Below are 26,490 nucleotides of genomic sequence, written 5' to 3'. Positions count from 1 at the left end.
TTTGGTTAGTCATTATTATTACCTAATTCTTCCATCATTGTATGCTGGTGTTCCTTCAACAATGGATTTGATGAAAAAAGGTTTGTTTCCGTTGTATTCTTCGTAACCTCCTACAATGCAGAAGCCCAGACTTCCAGCTGTGTTTCTTCGTAATATAATATCTTTACAGTTATACAAGCACCTGAAATAGAATGTAATCAGTGTACATGCATATTTAAGTTTCACAGTTAAGGGAATACTTACTGTGCCTCATCCCCCATTCCTTTTGTTGGCATTTTTAATGGCTAAGTACCACTGCATAGGGCCCACTCAAAATTGTATCATACCTTGGTGAACTTTGTGCTGTTAGCTGGCTTTTTGTGATTGAACCTGTTTTCCATAATTTTGAATATCCTTAAAAAACTGACAGCCCTATTGTGTTCTGTTACACATCTACTGGGAACGATAATCATATTTTTAACTTAAGACAATGCTTGAATATGTATTAGCAAAAAGTTGGATAAACCTAAATCCTTATTGGTGAACAAACACACTTATGGATGTTATATTTTTATTTACTTGATATAATTTTAATGAGGGCAAAAATCCTTTGAATAATCTCAATGAAAGCAATTTAAACCTAATCCTAATAAATGAATTCGTATACTTTTTTTGACCTTGGAAAAATACCACTTTACACCCAGTGCTACGTTTGATAAGTCACAGAAGAAGCATGCACGCATAAAGTGAATGGAAACAGAAACGTTTAAAGATTATAAGAACAATTCAAATAGGAGGAAAAAAAAACTGCAGGAAACTGGATAGGAAGTTATAAAAGGAATGGGAGAAGGAAAGGCCCAGCTCTTCTGTAAATTAGAATCCTCAGCTAAAATAGCAAATGAGATTGAAGAAATTTTTATTCAGTGGCTCCCAATGGATCAGTGTTCATATAGGTACAGGCCAAGTGTTACCTATGTTATAATTGCCGTAGAAGTGTGTGTCAGGAGCTGAATTTTACTCCAAGATGACGTTGTTGACCACATTTGTAGCTGTAGTCCGGGAATTGGTTTGAAAGGAAATTGGCATTTTCATGTTGCCAAAAATCAAGATATGGCTATTTTGTTTATATACCGTACCTTAAAATATTAACTGCTTTTTAGAAACCAATAAAAAGTCTTGTGAAATGTTAAATGATAAAGTTGATCATTACATTTGTTACCAACCTTGTTAGTCAATGTGACGTGACTTTTTTCATGATGATGTTTTCACTTGAAATAAAATGAGCTTTAGGGTTTGGCAAATACCTTTAAAATGTAATGCTGAAATTCAACTCTAACCAGTTCTGAATCTATTGTCATACATACACATCATCTATAACAATTTCTTTTACTGAAATGATTGCTTAAAAGTATGAATTTCATTAAATTTCCTTTTGTAAAATATTTATCTGCTGCATTTCACAGTAAACCTTGATGTCAGTGGTAAATTCATTCTTTGGGAGCTGTGGTGTGTCACATACACACTTTACATAACGGTTCACTGACTCCTCATGTACAAAGCAGGTAACTGGCTATTCTGTAAATACCAAAGCATTACATTCCCACCTGGGAGGATGTGTGCCCAATTTTTTGGAGAAAGGTAAGAATTAGATGATTGTTATCTAAGGTCATGATCAAATATCAGTTTTAATTGCCCAGTTTGATTCTTTAAAATAGATAAGTGAGTATATTTTTACTGAATATTTTATTTCATATGGAGAAGCTGTAAACCATCAAAAATATTACGTGTTCTAGTTCAAAGCTTTGAACCCAGTAAGTCATAGTGTGTCCATTTTCTAACCTCTTGATACTGGAGAGAACATAACTGCTTTGATCATCTTTCTGCAGATGTTTAAACAAACACAAAATCCCCTGCCCTCCTGAAGCATCCATTCAAGTTGATATCAGTGTTCCTAGTTTTATTTAATTAAAAAGTAAACGCCTTCTTTTAGTGGTGTTGAGTATTTAACTTTATTGCTGCAGCGAGAACTCCGTATGTTAATCTGTTTCAAAGTCGTACCTTGGTTAGTTGAGTCTGACTTTGTGGGCATTTTTTTCTTAAGTTGGGTTATTTCACTCCCCACTGGGAAATGTGGCAGCTGTTTTTGATCAGTGACCTCAGATACTAGGTGGCTTTAAACTTTGAATGTGAATGTCGGCTTTTTTCCTATTCTGCACTCATTGTCTAAATTTAGGCCTATCGAAGAAGATTTGACATAGTATAAGGAATAGCAAGGAGTTTGGTAGTTTTTCCCAATGAGAAAATTATGGTTACCTCAAGAACAAATTTAATGAAATGAGTTAATGAGTATGGTGGCTCATTTGATTTCCACTGAAATGAGTTAATAAGTATGCTGAAGTCCTGAGCTGCTCAAGAAGCTTTTTTCTAAATTTTTATATTTCCCCTTATATTACTAATTTAGTCAATACATATTTGAGAACACTGACCTTGAACTAAGTCTGCAGACTACAAAGAACACTAAGGCAGAGCCTCTTTCCTAAGAAAAACACTGTTTAGAAAATAAACCAAGTGCATCAGCCAAAGCCAGTTGTGAGATCTTATTTCTTCCTGATTTAAATTATTTTAAATTTTTCATTGCTAAGTGGTATTAGAATAGCAGAGGTTGGAAAGACAGTGGATGTAGGATGTTTTGAGCTCTGTGAGAGCAGAAAATTGGAAATTGAATCTATAGAAAACCATCCTTTCACAAAATGTTGCTTTATTATTTTGCTAGCCCTGTGTTCAGAAAGGTTTAACTACCTGGCCCCAATTTATATGAACTATGACCATTAGCTTAATAGATTCCAGTGAGTAATGTACAGCCTCCTACTTTGATTAACCTAGCATTTATTCCCTCTTCTGGATCAGGTGCCTCTCAGTCTGTGGTGAAGGGACCACCTTTCATTTTTTTTTCCTAGTTTATTGTAGACTAATACAATATTTATCGTTAAATAAAAAATAATGAATTTCTAGAAAAATGAAATATTTAGCTCCAATTTTTATTGTACCTAACAAATATAAAATGTTTTAATATAATCAACATGAAAAAGAACTATAAAAACTACGCATTGTTCATTTAAGATGTTTATGGGAGATTAATATGGACAATCACTGTTATAAACTCATAATTCTGTGTTCAATTTTTTTTTAAGTTATGAGAGAAATGCCGAGTCCCCATATTAAATGTCTATATGCATACTTTGAACAAACAGGTATAGCAATGTTTAATATAAGTGAGGTTGCTTACTACAATAAGTTGACACTGCTACTTGCAGAGGATAAGGGATAGCTAAACCATTTTCTACTACACGATTAGCAGAAAAGACAATCTCACGTAGAAATGTTCAGGAGAAGAGAATATTTTAAAGCAATTTTAGTAAGCTCAGGCAAGTGATAATTTAACCTCAAAATTTGTCTTTATTCCTCAATGATAGCCAATTACAACAATTTATACTATAGAGTCAAATTTAAATTCTCTCTCAATGACATGAATTCTGAATTCATGAATTTCTTCTGTGTTTGTTTTTTCTGAAAATCAGAACATTCTATAAAATCTGTAAGATGTTTGATGATAACTTTTGCAGTTGTGCAATATCAAATTTATCACCTACTTGATAATTGTTATCAAGTTACATCCTAACAATTTATGGAAGCTATTCTTCAAGCGTCTTGCATTTTGCCCTTTGATGTTATTGGCCATTGAAAAACATCTTGCATTTTTTTCCTTGCAGGAAATATTAAGCTCAGTAAAAATATTGAATATAATTTGGCAAATAAGTTTGGCTACCCAGTTTACATCTTTAAAAAGTTGGGACCAAACTGGCTTCCTATCTTGCAGAAAAAATAAGGGTTTGATCTATGGTTCAAACATTTTTGACAGAACTCTTTACTTGTTAGCATGAATAGTTCGTTATGATTAGCTTCCTTATTATCACATAATAAAGAGAATAAACTAGTAAACTAGTATCTAATGCACTAGCCTTTATGTAGTCACAATTTTTGCCATATCACTAAACACATTATTTAGTTTGGCTGACATCACGGCAAAATTTTCTGAAGGAGGCACTGTATTAAGTTACATTCTTCTCCAGCAGCTTCTTTAATCTGGGGAGCCAGTACTCCAGAAAGTTTTACAATCAATGCAACTGCACCAGCATAACATACCCCTACCTAAAACTTCCAATTCACCAACAATGTAAACTTCCTTAGTTTTGTATGGTTCAGAGCTAGTTGTGTTTATTGCCAAAGAACTTTTTAAAAATTCTGATACATGTTTAAATTGTACATACACTAAAAAGATTTGCTTGTGTATTCAAGTTAAAATGAAAAATATGTTGCTGGCTTTTTTTGAAGTTGGTTTTCATATCATTAGTTATGAAACATAGTACCCTTTTTACCACAGATTCACCCAATGTTTCTAAGCAAATTTTAGTTTCACAAATACCTTGGCAATGTGTATACACATTTTTAATCTTACTAACTTAAAATGCTACTTTATTATAGGAAGTCCACAAAGTATATAGTTTGTGCATGGTATATTGGCATCTACTTCTGGTGACTTTTTAATTAAATACTCTTTCAAAAAATTATTTTGGCTTTTTGTTTGTAAGAGGCATTTATGATTCCATTGTTTTATTAGCCAACACCTCTCCACAAGTGGTTTTACTACTTCACCAACAATGACAGCTGCAAACCCAAGCTCCACAGAGGAGTAAAAGCAGCATAAACTTTTTGTTTTAAGAAAAAAAAAATCACATATTATTTGGAATCACTAATATTGTACTGTTTTCAGAAAAGGTATGTCTTGTCTTGACAAAAATCCAATGAAGTTATATTCACCATCTATAAATAGGCTACTTCTCTAATTTGGCCAATAATGTTGAACTACATACTTAAAGCAGCTTTGATTAAAATTTAAATGATCATAAAAAATATGTTTAAAAAGAAACCTGAAGACGGCTGAATAGGAACAGCTCCAGTCTACAGCTCCCAGCGTGAGCAATGCAGAAGATGGGTGATTTCTGCATTTCCAACTGAGGTACTGGGTTCATCTCACTGGGGAGTGCCAGACAGTGGGTGCAGGACAGTGGGTGCAGCACACCGAGCATGAGCCAAAGCAGGGCAAGGCGTCACCCCACCCGGGAAGCACAAGGAATCAGGGAATTCCCTTTCCTAGTCAAAGAAAGGGGTGACAGATGGCACCTGGAAAATCGGGTCACTCCCACCCTAATACTGTGCTGTTCCAATGGGCTTAACAAACAGCACACCAGGAGATTATATCCCGCACATGGCTCCTATGCCAAAGGAGCCTTGCTCATTGCTAGCACAGCAGTCTGAGATTAAAGTGCAAGGTGGCAGCAAGGCTGGGGGAGGGGTGCCTGCCATTGCCCAGGCTTGAGTAGGTAAACAAAGTGGCCTGGAAGCTCGAACTGGGTGGAGCTCCACTGTGGTGGAGCCCACCACAGCTCAAGCAGGCCTGCTTCTCTGTAGGCTCCATCTCTGGGGGCAGGGCACAGACAAACAAAAGGCAGCAGTAACCTCTGCAGACTTAAATGTCCCTGTCTGACAGCTTTGAAGAGACTAGTGGTTCTCCCAGCAAGCAGCTTGAGATCTGAGAACGGGCAGACTGCCTCCTCAAGTGTGTCCCTGACCCCTGAGTAGCCTAACTGGGAGGCACCCCCCAGTAGGGGCGGACTGACACCTCACATGGCTGGGTACTCCTCTGAGACAAAACTTCAGAGGAACGATCAGGCAGCAGCATTTGCGTTTCACCAATATCCACTGTTCTGTAGCCACCGGTGCTGATACTCAGGCAACAGGGTCTGGAGTGGACCTACAGCCAACTCCAACAGACCTGCAGCTGAGGGTCCTGACTGTTAGAAGGAAAACTAACAAACAGAAAGGGCATCGACACCAAAAACCCATCAGTACGTCACCATCATCAAAGACCAAAGGTAGATAAAACCACAAAGATGGGGAAAAAACAGAGCAGAAAGACTGGAAACTCTAAAAATCAGAGCGCCTCTCCTCCTCCAAAGGAATGCAGCTCCTCACCAGCAATGGAACAAAGCTGAACAGAGAATGACTTTGACAAGTTGAGACAGGAAGGCTTCAGAAGATCACACTACTACGAGCTAAAGGAGGAAGTTCGAACCAATGGCAAAGAAGTTAAAAACCTTGAAAAAAAATTAGACGAATGGCTAACTAGAATAGCCAATGCAGAGAAGTCCTTAAAGGACCTGATGGAGCTGAAAACCACGGCACGACAACTATGTGACGAATGCACAAGCCTCAGTAGCCGATGCGATCAACTGGAAGAAAGGGTATCAGCAAAGGAAGAAAAAATGAATGAAATGAAGCGAGAAGAGAAGTTTAGAGAAAAAAGAATAAAAAGAAACGAACAAAGTCTCCAAGAAATATGGGACTATGTGAAAAGACCAAATCTATGTCTGATTGGTGTACCTGAAAGTGACGGGGAGACTGGAACCAAGTTGGAAAACACTCTGCAAGATAATATCCAGGAGAACTTCCCCAATCTAGCAAGGCAGGCCAACATTCAAATTCAGGAAATACAGAGAATGCCACAAAGATACTCCTCAAGAAGAGCAACTCCAAAACACATAATTGTCAGATTCACCAAAGTTGAAATGAAGGAAAAAATGTTCAGGGCAGCCAGAGAGAAAGGTCGGGTTACCCACAAATGGAAGCCCATCAGACTAACAGCTGATCTCTCGGCAGAAACTCTACAAGCCAGAAGAGAGTGGGGGCCAATATTCAACATCCTTAAAGAAAAGAATTTTCAACCCAGAATTTCATATCCAGCCAAAATAAGCTCCATAAGTGAAGGAGAAATAAAATACTTTACAGACAAGCAAATGCTGAGAGATTTTGTCACCACCAGGCCTGCCCTAAAAGAGCTCCTGGAGGAAGCACTAAACATGGAAAGGAACAACCGTTACCAGCTACTGCAAAAACATGCAAAATTGTAAAGCCCATCGAGGCTAAGAAGAAACTGCATCAACTAATGAGCAAGCTAACCAGCTAACATCATAATGACAGGATCAAATTCACACATAACAATATTAACCTTAAATGTAAATGGGCTAAACGCTCCAATTAAAAGACACTGACTGGCAAATCGGATAAAGAGTCAAGACCCATCAGTGTGCTGTATTCAGGAAACCCATCTCAAGTGCAGAGACACACACAGGCTCAAATAAAGGGATGGAAGAAGATCCACCAAGCAAATGGAAAACAAAAAAAGACAGGGATTGCAATCCTAGCCTCTGATAAAACAGACTTTAAACCAACAAAGATCAAAAGAGACAAAGAAGGCCATTACGTAATGGTAAAGGGATCAATTCAACAAGAAGAGCTAACTATCCTAAATATATATGCAGCCAATACAGGAGCACCTAGATTCATAAAGCAAGTCCTTAGAGACCTACAAAGAGACTTAGACTCCCACACAATAATAATGGGAGACTTTAACACCCCACTGTCAACATTAGACAGATCATCAAGACAGAAAGTTAACAAGGATATCCAGGAATTGAACTCAGCTCTGCACCAAGCAGACCTAATAGACATCTACGGAACTCTCCACCCTAAATCAACAGGATATACATTCTTTCCAGCACCACACCACACCTATTCCAAAATTGACCACATAGTTGGAAGTAAAGCACTCCTCAGCAAATGTAAAAGAACAGAAATTATAACAAACTGTCTCTCAGACCACAGTGCAATCAAACTAGAACTCAGGATTAAGAAACTCACTCAAAACCGCTCAACTACATGGAAACTGAACAACCTGCTCCTGAATGACTACTAGGTACATAACGAAATGAAGGCAGAAATAAAGATGTTCTTTGAAACCAACGAGAACAAAAACACAGCATACCAGAATCTCTGGGACACATTTAAAGCAGTGTGTAAAGGGAAATTTATAGCACTGAATGCTCAGAAGAGAAAGCAGGAAAGATCTAAAATTGACACCCTAACATCACAATTAAGAGAACTAGAGAAGCAAGAGCAAACACATTCAAAAGCTAGCAGAAGGCAAGAAATAACTAAGATCAGAGCAGAACTGAAGGAAATAGAGACACAAAAAACCCTTCAAAAAATCAATGAATCCAGGAGCTGGTTTTTTGAAAAGATCAACAAAATTGATAGACTGCTAGCAAGACTAATAAAGAAGAAAAGAGAGAAGAATCAAATAGATGCAATAAAAAATGACAAAGGGGATATCACCACCAATCCCACAGAAATACAAACTACCATCAGAGAATACTATAAACACCTCTATGCAAATAAACTAGAAAATCTAGAAGAAATGGATAAATTCCTCGACACCTACACCCTCCCAAGACTAAACCAGGAAGAAGTTGAATCTCTGAATAGACCAATAACAGGCTCTGAAATTGAGGCAATAATTAGTAGCTTACCAACCAAAAAAAGTCCAGGACCAGATGGATTCAAAGCCGAATTCTACCAGAGGTACAAGGAGGAGCTGGTACCATTCCTTCTGAAACTATTCCAATCAATAGAAAAAGAGGGAATCCTCCCTAATTCATTTTATGAGGCCAGCATTATCCTGATAACAAAGCCTGGCAGAGACACAACAAAAAAAGAGAATTTGAGACCAATATTGCTGGATGAACACCAATGCAAAAATCCTCAGTAAAATACTGGCAAACCGAATCCAGCAGCACATCAAAAAGCTTATCCACCATGATCAAGTGGGCTTCATCCCTGGGATGGAAGGCTGGTTCAACATATGCAAATCAATAAACGTAATCCAGCATATAAACAAAACCAAAGACAAAAACCACATGATTTTCTCAATAGATGCAGAAAAGCCTTTGACAAAATTCAACAACACTTCATGCTAAAAACTCTCAATAAATTAGGTATTGATGGGACATATCTCAAAATAATAAGAGCTATCTGTGACAAACCCACAGCCAATATCATACCGAATGGGCAAAATCTGGAAGCATTCCCTTTGAAAACTGGCACAAGACAGGGGTGCCCTCTCTCCCCACTTCTATTCAACATAGTGTTGGAAGTTCTGGCCAGGGCAATCAGGCAGGAGAAGGAAATAAAGGGTATTCAGTTAGGAAAAGAGGAAGTCAAATTGTCCCTGTTTGCAGATGACATGATTGAATATCTAGAAAACCCCATCATCTCGGCTCAAAATCTCCTTAAGCTGATAGGCAACTTCAGCAAAGTCTCAGGATACAAAATCAATGTGCAAAAATCACAAGCATTCTTATACACCAATAACAGACAAACAGAGAGCAAAATCATCAGTGAACTCCCATTCACAATTGATTCAAAGAGAATAAAATACCTAGGAATCCAACTTACAAGGGATGTGAAGGACCTCTTCAAGGAGAACTACAAACCACTGCTCAATGAAATAAAAGAGGATACAAACAAATGGAAGAACATTCCATGCTCATGGGTAGGAAGAATCAATCATCATGAAAATGGGCATACTGCCCAAGGTAATTTATAGATTCAGTGCCATCCCCATCGAGCTACCAATGACTTTCTTCACAGAATTGGAAAAAACTACTTTAAAGTTCATATGGAACCAAAAAAGAGCCCGCATTGCCAAGTCAATCTGAAGCCAAACTATACTACAAGGCTACAGTAACCAAAACAGCATGGTACTGGTACCAAAACAGAGATATAGACCAATGGAACAGAACACAGCCCTCAGAAATAATGCCACATATCTACAACTATCTGATCTTTGACAAACCTGAGAAAAACAAGCAATGGGGAAAGGATTCCCTATTTAATAAATGGTGCTGGGAAAACTGGCTAGCCATATGTAGAAAGCTGAAACTGGATCCCTTCCTTACACCTTATACAAAAATTAATTCAAGATGGATTAAAGACTTAAATGTTAGACCTAAAACCATAAAAACCCTAGAAGAAAACCTAGGCAATACCATTCAGAACATAGGCATGGTCAAGGACTTCATGTCTAAAACATCAAAAGCAATGGCAACACAAGCCAAAATTGACAAATGGGATCTAATTAAACTAAAGAGCTTCTGCATAGCAAAAGAAACTACCATCAGAGTGAACAGGCAACCTACAGAATGGGAGAACATTTTTGCAACCTACTCATCTGACAAAGGGCTAATATCCAGAATCTACAATGAACTCAAACAAATTTACAAGAAAAAAACAACCCCATCAAAAACTGGGTGAAGGATATGAACAGACACTTCTCAAAAGAAGACATTTATGTAGCCAAAAAACACATGAAAAAATGCTCATCATCACTGGCCATCAGAGAAATGCAAATCAAAACCACAATGAGATACCATCTCATACCAGTTAGAATGGCGATCATTAAAAAGTCAGGAAACAACAGGTGCTGGAGAGGATGTGGAGAAATAGAAACACTTTTACACTGTTGGTGGGACTGTAAACTAGTTCAACCATTGTGGAAGTCAGTGTGGCGATTCCTCAGGGATCTAGAACTAGAAATACCATTTGACCCAGCCATCCCATTACTGGATATATACCCAAAGGATTATAAATCATGCTGCTATAAAGACACATGCACACGTATGTTTATTGCGCCACTATTCACAATAGGAAATACTTGGAACCAACCCAAATGTCCAAAAATGATAGACTGGATTAAGAAAATGTGGCACATATACACCATGGAATACTATGCAGCCATAAAAAATGAATTCACGTCCTTTGTAGGGACATGGATGAAGCTGGAAACCATCATTCTCAGCAAACTATCGCAAGGAGAAAAAACCAAACACCGCATGTTCTCACTCATAGGTGGGAATTGAACAATGAGAACACATGGACAGAGGAAGGGGAACATCACACACCGGGGCTTGTTGTGGGGTGGGGAGAGGAGGGAGGGATAGCATTATGATATATACCTAATGCTAAATGATGAGTTAATGGGTGTAGCACACCAACATGGCACATGTATACATATGTAACAAACCTGCATGTTGTGCACATGTACCCTAAAACTTAAAGTATAATAACAAAAAAATTTAAAAAAAGAAACCTGACAGTCTCTCAGATTTTTATACATACTTTGGTGGCCGCGAGGGAACCTTAATATATAGGTTTTAATCTGGGGTCCTGCTGGGCATGACTGGGATGCAGATTGTACAATATAAAACTCACCTTGCAAGTTCAACAACATCCCTTTCAACAAGAGTTTACTGATCATATTTGAATGTTGTAGCAATGTCAAACAATTTCAATTTCTGTCCTCATTGCAGACCAATAATACAGTTTGTGGATTAGCACTAGTCTACTGCCCATTGCTCTGGATAATTTTTAAAGATGTAAAATATACAAAAGCAATATTACAGATTTCTTTTTTAAAAAGTTATTAAGGAAGAAAAGAGGCTGCCTAAACAAGAGTATAGAATTAAAAATTCTTGGCCGGGCAAGGTGGCTCACACCTTTAATCCCAGCACTTTGGGAGGCTGAGGCAGGTGACCACTTGAGCCTAGGAGTTCCAGACTAGCCTGAACAACATGGTGAAACCTCATCTCTACCAAAAACACAAAAACTAGCCGGGTGTGGTGGCGGGCACCTGTAATCCCAGCTACACTGGGGACTGAGACTGGAGGATAGCTTGAGCCTGGGAGGTTGAGGCTGCAGTGAGCCAAGACTATGCCACTGCACTTCAGCCTGGGTGACAGAGTGAGATCCTGTCTCAAAAAAGAAGGAAAGGGAAACAGAAAGGGAGGGAAGGGAAGGGAAAAAGAAAGAAATGAAAGGAAAGGAAAGGAAAAAGGAAAAAGGAAAAGAAAGGAAAGGGAGAAAAAAGAAAAGAAAAGAGAAAAAAGAAAAAAGAGAAGAAAAAGAAGAAAGAAAAATTAAAAATTCTCTCAGGTAAATTTGAGCATTTTTCTCATCCGTATGGTCCTTATCTGTATCATTACCATGAGTTACTACCCCCAAAGTCTCCTTTTCAAGCACTCCACTCTGATCCTCACCTCTCATGGACTCAGTGCTCCATTCCAACAGATTTTTGACTCCATCTGGACTGGATGCCTACTTTTCCTAGATGGTTGGGAAAGACCTCTAAAGAGGTAACATTTAGTCCATGACCTGAATAATAAGAGGTAGCCAGAAAATGTGAAGCACAGCAGAGTATTTCAAGCAGAGAGAGCCTGGACTTTTGAAATTTAATAGAAAACAGAATATTAACTACAAGGGACTTATCACAAGTAGCAGCACTACAGGAGGATGAAAGGGCCAGGTGTCCCACTAAACCTGTCATGACAGAAAAGCAGTGAGTGATGAAACCAGGACGAGATGTCCTGGGATCCACTCCCAAGCTTGGCTATGCTGTCCCTCCTATGCTACAGTGCTTGAAACATGCATGGAAAACATCTCCAGTTGTGTATTCTGTATTACTGAAAGTTATAGTTGACACTTCCTTGGCAAGTTTTCCTATTGTATTAATTCTAGGTGACAACTGAGCCTTAAAGTTTTAAAAGATTGAGCCAGTCAGTGCCCAAGGACATGCTGGCTATTCTTCAGTAAGTCAATCAGAGGAAAGATCCAGAGTTTATTATTTTATAAAACAGAACTAGAGACCATAATAAGGGCATGGAAAACATTCCAAACTGAACTCCAAAGTAACACAACCATGAAGTTCAATGCTGCTACACGGTCGCAATGTCCAGCTTCACATGGCAGTACTGTGAGGCCCCTGTCGGCTTCCTCCCCCAGACGCTTCTCTCTCTACCCAGCCGGGTTCCTCTCTACTCTGATCTCTCAGTCCTCTTCCCCCACCACAGGTTCTGGACACACAAGTCCTTTTTGCTATTCCTGGACCATGCCACGTTTGCTTCCACCTGTGGGCTTTTGTTTAACTGCTCTGCCAGAATACTCTGCTGTGCTTCCACTGCTGGCTACTTCCTGTTATTCAGGTCACGAACTAAATGTCGTCTTTTTAGAGTCTTTCCCAACCACCTAGACCAAAGTGAACATCTAGTCCAGATGGAATAAAAAGTCTTGCAAAGGAGATTTTGGGGTAGTAACTATGGGTAATGATACAGATAAGAACTGGGAGGACAGGAAAATACCACAAAGAAACAGAGCAAGAGAAGGATTGTAACATGTCCACTGTATGAATCCATAAACAGGCCTGTGGTGATATTAATGAGTGTGATTTTGTGGCAAGAGTGGGAAGGGGAGAGAAGTGAGATGTGGTGAGTTGAGTGAATAAAGGGAGAAGTGGATACAGTGACAATCACTTCAAGACATTCACTTGTTAGAAGAAGGAAAAAGCTGGAGGACTCAGAGGAGCTTATGATTCTTTAATAGAGCAGAAACTTGAACCTACTGAACTGGTGAGAAAATACAGCCAGCAGAGAAGGAAGAGCACAGAAAGGCAGGAGGCACGATTTTCGAGAAGGCGCGGGAGGGGAAACTTCAGAGCGGTGCAGCGGACAGGAGAAGGGAATCCTCCTTCACGGTCCCAGGAGGCAAACAGGAAAGGCTGGATGTGGATTTACGCAAAGCAAGAGGTATGAAGGCAGAAAGGTAACGAAGGCGCCATTCATAGGAGCTAGATTTGTTTGTGAAGTAGGAAGTGCAGGTATTTGCTGGGGGGAAAGGGGTTGGTAGAGCTGCTGGAGGTTTAAGTTGCTCAGAGTACGTGGGACACCGCTGCTGTAGAGAATGACAGAAGACAGCTGACAAGAGCAATGTCAGAGGATACGGGCGCAGCACTGCGGGCCCACCTGAAGGTGGTGACCACAGGTTTAAAGGGTATCTGTTGTTTGATTTTCCCCAGCAGTGTTCTGAGACTGAGTTGCAGGCTTGGAGAAAATGTAAATAATTGGACAATCCAGGGGGTTGTGATTTTGCCAGAAAGTCCAGAAGGGCGATGGAGTAAGAAAGTGGAAAATAATGACTCCAGGTGGGAGGGATAGCATTGGGAGATATACCTAATGCTAGATGATGAGTTAGTGGGTGCAGCGCACCAGCATGGCACATGTATACATATGTAACTAACCTGCACATTGTGCACATGTACCCTAAAACTTAAAGTATAATAATAATAAATTAACAAAAAAAGAAAAATTCTTAACAAAAATAAAATAAAATAAAATGGTAAGAGTAGAGACCGATCATAAATGAACAATAAAAAAGAAAAGAAAAGAAAATAATGACTCCAAAAAAAAGAAAAAGATGGTTGACGCGATTGCCTGTGGATCCCAACGGTGCTGGGATGGAGGTGAAGACAGAAGAGGTCGAGGGAAAAGGTAGAGGGGTCTATGAACTCGAAGGATCTATGGACTAGATGGCAGAAGTCTGTATTCACAACATCTGACTTTATGATTTCAAAGAGGGAGTGGTTCTAGGAGATGACAAGTTTGGGTGGAGGCCATGGAAGAGGGTAACTGAAATACTGGCTCTTTTAAAAACAGTGCCCTTCTCTGTCTTCCCGGCTCCTGTGTCACCCTCTACATTAAGGACTTACCCTTGTTCTCCGAAAAGTTCCATCTGCATCCACTCCTTTACTGCTCAATACCTTCTTAAAACTTCTCCTGCTTAAGCCTCTGACTACCCCCTTAGGCCAAATCCAATTAATATTGTTCTGTTCTTTCATTGGTCATTTCTTCTCGGTTTCCTTCAAGGGCCCTCCTTTCCTCAGCCCTCTTCTCAATGGGCCCCAATATTTTACTGAGCCCCTACACTGTACTACCCACATATTGATCCTGCCCAAATCTATCTTTAAAATAAAATATGTTTTAGCTGATATAGGGTCTCATTATGTTGCCCAGGCACTGGTCTCAAACTGCTGGGCTCAAGCGATTCTCCCACTTCAGCCTCCCAAAGTTCTGGGATTACAGGCATGAGCCACTGCACCCAGCCCCAAATTGATCTTTAGCTTACACTTTTCTCCAAAGTGTGGTTTCCAAAGTGTGTGCCTTTCAGGGTGTCTGAAGATAAAAAAACATTTTTGTAATAACACTAAGACATGATTGGCCTTTTTTATTCTTGTTTTCTTATGAACATACAGTGGCATTTTCCAGAGGCCACGTGATAGGTGATATAGCAACAGATGGAATGCGGAAGCAAGTAAGAGCATCTAGTTATCTTCTCTTAAGCCAAACATTAAGAAGGTTTGCAAAAAATGTAAAATAATGCCATTCCTCTGAGATTTTTAAACATTTTCTCATAAAAGATTATTTATGTTAACATAAAATAGGTTTATTTTAAATGACAATAAATTTCTCAGATTAATTTATGATAGGGTACTTTTATTAGATATAACCTACATAAACAAAAGCTCTTTGGGGTTATCAGTATCTTTTAAAAAGTGTATAACAATCTTGAGACAAAAGGCTTTGGGAATTGCCATCCCAGACATGTCTATTAAACTTGGACATCCCACTGGTATCTCAAACTCAACATGTCCAGAACAACAAATATATCTTCATTCTTCCTTACAATTGCAAAATAATTCCTAATTCCTCAGTCACTCTTGGTATCTATGTTCTTTATCACACAACTTTGCAGTGCCCTCCTACTCTGATTCTGGCCTCAGCCATGAGCTCATCAGTGGGATGCTTGCCATGGCCAGCCAAACCCTAGACATGCAAGCATGACCAACCAAGATTAGCAGCCACCTAAATGCAGAGCAGAGTGCAAATGCATGAGTGAGCCAGCCAAGATCAGTCAACCCTAGTCTGGATCAGCTGAACCCCACAGACTCGTGAGCAAAATATATTCTTATTGTCACATGCTATTGAGGTTTTGTGGTTGTTATGGAGCACAATTGTGAAAATAATTGGTATTCCTACTCTCCTATTTTGATTATATCCTCCAGCCAGATGAGGATATCATCATTTACTCCATTACTCCAACAACTTTTCTTTCTTTCTTATTTTTTTTTTTCTTAGAGTTTCACTCTGTCACCCAGGCTAGAGTGCAGTGGCATGATCTCGGCTCACTGCCTCTGCCTACTGGGCTCAAGCAATTCTCCTGCCTCAACCTCCTGAGTAGCTGTAACTACAGACATGCACCACTACTCCCGGCTAATTTTTTGTATTTTTAGTAGAGATGGGGATTCACCATGTTGGCCAGGCTGGTCTCGAACTCCTGAACTCAGGTGATCTGCCTGCCGTAGCTTCCCAAAGTGCTGAGATTACAGGCTTGATGCACCACACCTGGCATCCAACAATTTTTCTAAATTCCCAAAGCAACCCAGTGAATGACAAAAGTCTACTTCATTTGGACTCCTCCTAAACTTGCTTTATGGCAGAGAGAAAACAAATTACATAGGTCACATTATTAAAGCCAAGTGTAGGATTAGCATCCTCTTGAGGGTGCTCACAAAACTTCCATTGCATCACGGTAAAATCATAGACTCTAAGACCAGAGAGCCTGGTTCAAATTCCAGCTCTGCCTATTAACTGGCCATGTAACCTTGGACAAGAGAACTACTCTGTGCTTTAGTTTTCTACCTTTAATGTGAGGATGCCATTAGAACCAAAATCACAGAGTTGATGTGAGTTTTAAATGAGTGAAAAATGCAAAGAACACATAAAGCTCTTACAAAAATGCCTGGCACATAGAAAGGGCTTTAATAAGTATTAGCCACAGCTGCCTCTTTTATTATTACTGCATAATGTGAATGCACCTGATAGTGTCCCTGTCTTATAGTTAAAATATGAAAGTTCTTTGACTTTAAAAGGAGAAGACCTGAGATCTGCTTTCTTGCTATTCAATATAAACAATTTTCATTAAGATGTTTTATGAGTTTCAGGAGAGTAAAAGGTTAAAATTCTTAGGCAAGAGGAGAAATGAGTTAATGTGTATTACTATCATACTAGTCCAGATGAGAGCATGTTTGGAAAGACTTCCAGATGTGGAATGTGGGGCCCTGAGAGCCAACAAAGAATGAAGCAGAACCTTCAGTGTTTCCTGAATCACCTCCAACTGAATGGCAGCTGATAATTTGTATAGCTGAGAGACAATGTCTGGAGCTGTTACCCAGGGGTCACTCTTGGCACACGATGCACACAGTAATGCACCTTTGCATTGTCCTTCATAGCCTACTTTTACTGTCTCCTCGATTAGTTCAGAACAAGCACAGCTTACCAATGCTACCCTCTTCGTATATATTCTGTGTCGTACTGCACTTAAGGACATAATTACAATGGATTTCCTGTTTCTAGACCTGCTGACACGTTATATCATTTTTCTTCATTGGTAGAGCACCTAAGCTAATTGGCTGGATCATACATCAGGGCAAATAGTTTCCTCGAAATTTGTAAAGTGAAAGGGAAAAAGGTTTGGCCAAGTAGATTTGTAACTTGGAGGGAAATTTCTATGGATTCAAAAATATCCATTTGCAACTTAACTGTATGAATTCAAGTAACATGATTTTGCTGACATATGACAAATTGCTTGAAATTCTTAGGGTGAATGATATTCATGCTAAATGGCTAGAGACATTTAAGCCAGTGGTATTGCATCAGTCAGGGAGAAACTGGTGCCCTCGAGGCTCTGCGCAGTCGAGATTAGAGATGGGAGCAGATGCCCCCTCCCATGAAAACTGAAGGGGGCTCATACCCTGGGACTATCTGAAGCCTGTTCTAGGGGCATGACCGATTACTGATGACTTCTGAGAAATACCAGGAGGACACACTTCTAGTTTCAAAATGGCAGAGTGAAGCCTGTGTTTCCTCTTGCACTTTAAAACATTACTATAAAAGCAAGTAGGAGACTTGGAAACAGAAATGCAAATTCCATCTTAAACAAAACAAAGAGTCAGCATATATGAGGGAGAGGTGCCAAAGGCAGTCAAAGAGGAAAAGATGGAAGAGAAGACACCCACAGCTGGAGAGGATAGACCAAGCCAGTAGAGCCTTGAGGTCTTAGCAAATGGCCACTTTGATGAGCAAAACACCCATTCTACATGAGAACACCAGACACAGGAAGGGTGGCTGCTAGCTGGCTTCCCTGGGCCCTCAAGATTGGCAGAAAAGAAAGGCATGGGTAAGCCAATGAGAACCTGAGATAACGCAGAGGTATGGGCTGCAGTTGGCCAGTGTGTGAGAGTGGAGGAAGAGAGACTATGGATTGTGTCCACCCAGGCTGGGCTTAGTCAGTTGGGGGCAAATAAACACACTCATCGTCTGGTGTCATACGGAGAAATTTCTACTATCTGGAATATGGCACTGGTTCTTTCCCCATGTTATAAACCTCCAGCAGATAGCTTATCAGAAAAATTTATCTTAATCAAATATTTAAAAAACAAAACAAAACAAAACAAAACAAACCAGCAGAGATGCACTGCAAGAGACAGGAGGAGAGAGGAAGTAACAGAAAAAACAGGAACAGACAAAAACCACTCACCAGAAAAATGCTGCCATAGAAATGAAGTGCTACTACAGAAAATAAAATGTACGAGGGTGGAGCCAAGATGGCCAAATAGGAACAGCTCCAGTCTACAGATTCCAGCATGAGTGACGCAGAAGACGGGTGATTTCTGCATTTCCAACTGAGGTACCGGGTTCATCTCACTGGGGAGTGTCGGAAAGTGGGTGCAGGACAGTGGGTGCAGCGCATCGAGCATGAGCTGAAGGAGGGCGAGGCATTGCCTCACCTGGGAAGTGCAAGGGGTCAGGGAATTCCCTTTCCTAGTCAAAGAAAGGGGTGACAGACGGCACCTGAAAAATCGGGTCACTCCCACCATAATTCTGCACTTTTCCAATGGTCTTAGCAAACGGCACACCAGGAGATTATATCCCGTGCCTGGCTCGGAGGGTCCTACACCCACGGAGCCTCACTCATTGCTAGCACAGCAGTCTGAGATCAAACTGCAAGGCGGCAGCGAGGCTGGGGGAGGGGCTCCTGCCATTGCCCAGGCTTGAGTAGGTAAACAAAGTGGCCGGGAAGCTCGAACTGGGTGGAGCCCACCACAGCTCAAGCAGGCCTGCTTGCCTCTGTAGGCTCCACCTCTGGGGGCAGGGCATAGCCAAACAAAAGGCAGCAGAACCCTCTGCAGACTTAAATGTCCCTGTCTGACAGCTTTGAAGAGACTAGTGGTCCTCCCAGCACACAGCTGGAGATCTGAGAACGGACAGACTGCCTCCTCAAGTGGGTGCCTGACCCCTGAGTAGCCTAACTGGGAGGCACCCCCCAGTAGGGGCAGACTGACACCTCACACAGCTGGGTACTCCTCTGAGACAAAACTTCCAGAGGAACGATCAGGCAGCAAAATTTGCTGCTCACCAATATCCGCTGTTCTGCAGCCTCCGCTGCTGATACCCAGGAAAACAGGGTCTGGAGTGGACCTCCAGCAAACTCCAACCGAACTGCAGCTGAGGGTTCTGACTGTTAGAAGGAAAACTAACAAACAGAAAGGACATCCACACCAAAACCCCATCTGTACATCACCATCATCAAAGACCAAAGGTAGATAAAACCACAAAGATTGGGAAAAAACAAAGCAGGAAAACTGGAAACTCTAAAAATCAGAGTGCCTCTCCTCCTCCAAAGGAACACTGCTCCTCACCAGCAATGGAACAAAGCTGGACAGAGAATGACTTTGACGAGTTGAGAGAAGAAAGCTTCAGACGATCAAACTACTCTGAGCTAAAGGAGGAAGTTCAAACCCATGGCAAAGAAGTTAAAAACCTTGAAAAAAAATTAGACGAATGGCTAACTAGAATAACTAATGCAGAGAAGTCCTTAAAGGACCTGATGGAGCTGAAAATCAAGGCACGAGAACTACATGACGAATGCACAAGCCTCAGTAGCCGATTCGAGCAACTGGAAGAAAGGGTTTCAGTGATGGAAGATCAAATGAATGAAATGAAGCAAGAAGAGAAGTTTAGAGAAAAAAGAATAAAAAGAAATGAACAAAGCCTCTAAGAAATATGGGACTATGTGAAAAGACCAAATCTACATCTGATTGGTGTACCTGAAAGTGACGGGGAGAACGGAACCAAAATGGAAAACACTCTGCAGGATATTATCCAGGAGAACTTCCCCAATTTAGCAAGGCAGGCCAACATTCAAATTGAGGAAATGCAGAGAACGCCACAAAGATCCTCCTCGAGAAGAGCAACTCCAAGACACATAATTGTCAGATTCACCAAAGTTGAAATGAAGGAAAAAATGTTCAGGGCAGCCAGAGAGAAAGGTCGGGTTACCCACAAATGGAAGCCCATCAAACTAACAGCTGATCTCTCGGCAGAAACTCAACAAGCCAGAAGAGAGTGGGGGCCAATATTCAACATTCTTAAAGAAAAGAATTTTCAACCCAGAATTTCATATCCAGCCAAACTAAGCTTCATAGGTGAAGGAGAAATAAAATACTTTACAGACAAGCAAATGCTGAGAGATTTTGTCACCACCAGGCCTGCCCTAAAAGAGCTCCTGAAGGAAGCACTAAACATGGAAAGGAACAACCGTTACCAGCTACTGCAAAAACATGCAAAATTGTAAAGCCCATCGAGGCTAGGAAGAAACTGCATCAACTAACGAGCAAAATAACCAGCTAACATCATAATGACAGGATCAAATTCACACATAAAAATATTAACCTTAAATGTAAATGGGCTAAATGCTCCAATTAAAAGACACTGACTGGCAAATCGGATAAAGAGTCAAGACCCATCAGTGTGCTGTATTGAGGAAACCCATCTCACGTGCAGAGACACACACAGGCTCAAAATAAAGGGATGGAGGAAGATCTGCCAAGCAAATGGAAAACAAAAAAAGATGGGTTGCAATCCTAGTCTCAGATAAAACAGACTTTAAACCAACAAAGATCAAAAGAGACAAAGAAGGCCATTACATAATGGTAAAGGGATCAATGCAACAAGAAGAGCTAACTATCCTAAATATATATGCACCCAATACAGGAGCACCCAGATTCATAAAGCAAGTCCTTAGAGACCTACAAAGAGACTTAGACTTCCACACAATAATAATGGGAGACTTTAACACCCCATTGTCAACATTAGACGGATCAAAGAGACAGAAAGTTAACAAGGACATCCAGGAATTGAACTCGGCTCTGCACCAAGCAAACCTAACAGATGTCTACAGAACTCTCCACCCCAAATCAACAGAATATACATTCTTCTCAGCATCTCTGCACTTATTCAAAAATTGACCACATAGTTGGGAGCATTCCTCAGCAAATGTAAAAGAACAGAAATTATAACAAACTGTCTCTCAGACCACAGTGCAATCAAACTAGAACTCAGGATTAAGAAACTCATTCAAAACCGCTCAACTACATGGAAACTGAACAACCTGCTCCTGAATGACTACTGGGTAAATAATGAAATGAAGGCAGAAATAAAGATGTTCTTTGAAACCAACGAGAACAAAGACACAACATACCAGAATCTCTGGGACACATTCAAAGCAGTGTGTAGAGGGAAATTTATACCACTGAATGCCCACAAGAGAAAGCAGGAAAGATCTAAAATTGACACCCTAACATCACAATTAAAAGAACTAGAGAAGCAAGAGCAAACACATTCAAAAGCTAGCAGAAGGCAAGAAATAACTAAGATCAGAGCAGAACTGAAGGAAATAGAGACACAAAAAAACCCTTCAAAAAATCAATGAATCCAGGAGCTGGTTTTTTGAAAAGATCAACAAAATTAATAGACTGCTAACAAGACTAATAAAGAAGAAAAGAGAAAAGAATCAAATAGACGCAATAAAAAATGACAAAGAGGATATCACAACCGATCCCACAGAAATACAAACTACCATCAGAGAATACTATAAACATCTCTATGCAAATAAACTAGAAAATCTAGAAGAAATGGATAAATTCCTCAACACATACACCTTCCCAAGACTAAACCAGGAAGAAGTTGAATCTCTGAATAGACCAATAACAGGCTCTGAAATTGAGGCAATAATTAATAGCTTACCAACCAAAAAAAGCCCAGGACCAGATGGATTCACAGCCGAATTCTACCAGAGGTACAAGGAGGAGCTGGTACCATTCCTTCTGAAACTATTCCAATCAATAGAAAAAGAGGGAATCCTCCCTAACTCATTTTATGAGGCCAGCATCATCCTGATACCAAAGCCTGGCAGAGACACAACAAAAAAAGAGAATTTGAGACCAATATTGCTGGATGAACACCAATGCAAAAATCCTCAGTAAAATACTGGCAAACCGAATCCAGCAGCACATCAAAAAGCTTATCCAGTATGATCAAGTGGGCTTCATCCCTGGGATGCAAGGCTGGTTCAACATACACAAATCAATAAACGTAATCCAGCATATAAACAGAACCAAAGACAAAAACCACATGATTATCTCAATAGATGCAGAAAAGGCTTTTGACAAAATTCAACAACACTTCATGCTAAAAACTCTCAATAAATTAGGTATTGATGGGACGTATCTCAAAATAATAAGAGCTATCTGTGACAAACCCACAGCCAATATCATACTGAATGGGCAAAAACTGGAAGCATTGCCTTTGAAAACTGGCACAAGACAGGGATGCCCTCTCTCACCACTCCTGTTCAACGTAGTGTTGGAAGTTCTGGCCAGGGCAATCAGGAAGGAGAAGGAAATAAAGGATATTCAGTTAGGAAAAGAGGAAGTCAAATTGTCACTGTTTGCAGATGACATGATAGTATATCTAGAAAACCCCATCGTCTCAGCCCAAAATCTCCTTAAGCTGATAGGCAACTTCAGCAAAGTCTCAGGATACAAAATCAATGTGCAAAAATCACAAGCATTCTTATACACCAATAACAGACAAACAGAGAGCCAAATCATGAGTGAACTCCCATTCACAATTTTTTCAAAGAGAATAAAATACCTAGGAATCCAACTCACAAGGGATGTGAAGGACCTCTTCAAGGAGAACTACAAACCACTGCTCAATGAAATAAAAGAGGATACAAACAAATGGAAGAACATTCCATGCTCATGGCTAGGAAGAATCAATCATCATGAAAATGGGCATACTGCCCAAGGTAATTTATAGATTCAGTGCCATCCCCATCGAGCTACCAATGACTTTCTTCACAGAATTGGAAAACACTACTTTAAAGTTCATATGGAACCAAAAAAGAGCCCTCATTTCTAAGTCAATCTGAAGCCAGTAGAACAAAGCTGGAGGCATCATGCTACCTGACTTCAAACTATACTACAAGGCTACAGTAACCAAAACAGCATGGTACTGGTACCAAAACAGAGATATAGACCAATGGAACAGAACAGAGCCCTCAGAAATAATGCCGCATATCTACAACCATCTGATCTTTGACAAACCTGACAAAAACAAGCAATGGGGAAACGATTCCCTATTTAATAAATGGTGCTGGGAAAACTGGCTAGCCATATGTAGAAAGCTGAAACTGGATCCCTTCCTTACACCTTATACAAAAATTAATTCAAGATGGATTAAAGACTTATATGTTAGACCTAAAACCATAAAAACTCTAGAAGAAAACCTAGGCAATACCATTCAGGACATAGGCATGGGCAAGGACTTCATGTCTAAAACATCAAAAGCAATGGTAACAAAAGCCAAAATTGACAAATGGGATCTAATTAAACTGAAGAGTTTCTGCACAGTGAAAGAAACTACCATCAGAGTGAACAGGCAACCCACAGATTGGGAGAACATTTTTGCAATCCACTCATCTGACAAAGGGCTAATATCCAGAATCTACAATGAACTCAAACAAATTTACAAGGAAAAAACAACCCCATCAAAAAGTGGGCAAAGGATATGAATAGACACTTCTCAAAAGAAGACATTCATGCAGCCAACAGACACATGAAAAAATGCTCATCATCACTGGCCATCAGAGAAATGCAAATCAAAACCACAATGAGATACCATCTCACACCAGTTACAATGGCGATCATTAAAAAGTCAGGAAACAACAGGTGCTGGAGAGGATGTGGAGAAATAGGAACACTTTTACACTGTTGGTGGGACTGTAAACTAGTTCAACCATTGTGGAAGTCAGTGTGGCGATTCCTCAGGGATCTAGAACTAGAAATACCATTTGACCCAGCCATCCCATTACTGGGTATATACCCAAAGGATTATAAATCATGCTACTATAAAGACACATGCACACATATGTTTATTGCGGCACTATTCACAATAGCAAAGACTTGGAACCAACCCAAATGTCCAACAATGATAGACTGGATTAAGAAAATGTGGCACATATACATCATGGAATACTATGTAGCCATAAAAAAGGATGAGTTCATGTCCTTTGTAGGGACATGGATGAAGCTGGAAACCATCATTCTCAGCAAAGTATTGCAAGGACAAAAAACCAAATACTGCATATTCTCACTCATAGGTGGGAATTGAACAATGAGAACACATGGACACAGGAAGCGGAACATCACACACCGGGGACTGTTGTGGGGTCGGGGGAGAGGGGAGGGATAGCATTAGGAGATATACCTAATGCTAAATGACGAGTTAATGGGTGCAGCACACCAGCATGGCACATGTATACATATGTAACTAACCTGCACATTGTGCATATGTACCCTAAAACTTAAAGTATAATAAAAAAAAAGAAGAAGAAGAAAGACACAAGGGATCCTAATAATAAGAAAAAAAAAACAAAAAAGTGGGAAGTGAAATCTTACAACATGCCTGAAAATACTGGAAATTTTTATTTTATTTTTATTTGAAAAACGTACAAATTTTGATTTTCTGTATTAAATCACTTATTTGAACAATGATTTATTCAACAACAACAACAACAACAACAACAAAAAACAAAAAACCATGGAGAAGTAAAGGACTCTTTGCAATATAATTGATGAACGTGAAAGCCGCCAAAAGTGTATGAAAGCAGATATAGAGGCCAAGCAGGGGGAAGGCTGATAAAGGAGATGCTAATGGCAATGAGAGAAATGAGTGTTCCAGAGAGTTATTATATTGTGCTGTGTTGTAAAGCTGGAAAAGGCTAAGTTGAAATAACCCTGCCAGTAAGAAGAGAATAATTGAGTTTGCTGGTTTCTGAGTTAAATGCTGGCCAAGTAGAAAGAAGTTTTTAATGCACCTTCTGGAGTGATTTTCAAATTTTTTTGTGACTCTCAGGCCTTGACTATGAAATACGGAAGGTGATTTCTTAAAACTAAATAAAGTTGGTTAGTGAGGTAAAAAAAAAAAAAAAAAAGAAAAGAAAATTGATAACCAACCATATTACTATGAATGTAAAATATTTCTGAAGCAACTGCTCTATGAACAAGAGCTCAATGCAGAGATAAGACTTCAAGAAAGATGAGACAACAGAAGAAATGAGCCAATGGAACAGAACACAAAAGTGGAAGAGAAAAATAAAAACACCACAGCAATGAAAGTGGTTGCAAAGGAACAGAAATAATATTGAAAACACAGTGAGCATTGAAGGAAAGATGCAAATAAGCCAGGAAAACATGCAGCACTATTTACAATAGCAAAGATACAGAATCAACCTAAATGCCCATCAATGGTAGATTAGATAAAGAAAATGTGGTACATATACATCATGGAATACTATGCAGTCATAAAGAAGAACAAGATCATGTCTTTTGTGGGAATATGGATGGATCTGGAGGACATTATCCTTAGCAAACTGACTCAGGAACAGAAAACCAAATACTTCATGTTCTCACTTATAAGTGGGAACTAAATGATGAGAACTCATGGACACAATGAGGGTGACAACAGACACCAGGGCCTACTTGAGGGTGGAGGATGGAAGGAGGAAGAGGATCAGAAAATATAACTAATGAGTAACTAGGCTTAGTACCTGGGTACTGAACTCATCTGTACAACAAACCCCTGTGACATGAGTTTACCTATATACCAAACCTGCACATGTACCCCTGAACCTAAAATAAAAGTTAAAAGCCAAGAAAACAAAATGGAGAAAAAAGAGTTGAAAAGGATCCAAGAACACTAAATATATGAAATATAAAATATATCAAAGAAACAAATTTCTAGAGTCCCTGAAAAGCAGCAACAAAATAATAGAACAGTTATTTTGAACGTTAAGTAAAAAGACCACGCCACATATGGAGGGAAAGAAATGACATGAGCCTCCCACTTCTCCACACCATTCAATGCTACTTAGCAGTGATGCAATGCCTATGAAGTCCTATAGGAATGAAGTGATACAATAATTTGATATCCAGGCAACCTGGCGCATGGCTGTTTAGATGTACCATAACTTATTTAACCAGTTCCTAATTGGCAGTGGATACAACGATGGTGCAGTGCCTATCATGATACCCAAGAACATCAAATTTGTTTTTAAATAAAATGCATGGTACATAGGAGTGTATATGCTACCATTGTGTTTGTGTGTATGTGTGTGTATACATATAAACACAGGCCAGGGGTGAGCAAATTACAGCCCAACCCAACACCTGGTTTTATAAGTAAAATTTTATTGGTACACAGCCTT

The 26,490-nt window shown here is 39.7% G+C and overlaps 1 protein-coding gene across 5 annotated transcripts in view; it reads right to left on the bottom strand.

Annotated features, from left to right (window-relative positions):
- The window catches only part of LNX1 (ligand of numb-protein X 1), a 201,054-nt gene that overhangs the window by 1,017 nt on the left and 173,547 nt on the right, over positions 1 to 26,490 (bottom strand). For all 5 annotated transcript variants that reach the window (XM_004038680.5, XM_055385813.2, XM_055385815.2 and 2 more), the window contains one exon: positions 23 to 181. In XM_004038680.5, the coding sequence (XP_004038728.2) occupies positions 23 to 181 (159 nt within the window). The remainder of the gene's footprint in view (positions 1 to 22; positions 182 to 26,490) is intronic.

Source organism: Gorilla gorilla, chromosome 3 (assembly GCF_029281585.2).
Source record: "Gorilla gorilla gorilla isolate KB3781 chromosome 3, NHGRI_mGorGor1-v2.1_pri, whole genome shotgun sequence".
In the NCBI taxonomy this organism is placed as follows: Eukaryota; Metazoa; Chordata; class Mammalia; order Primates; family Hominidae; genus Gorilla; species Gorilla gorilla.
The sequence above is the reverse complement of the archived record's forward strand: the minus strand, read 5'-3'. Positions and strand labels throughout refer to the sequence as shown.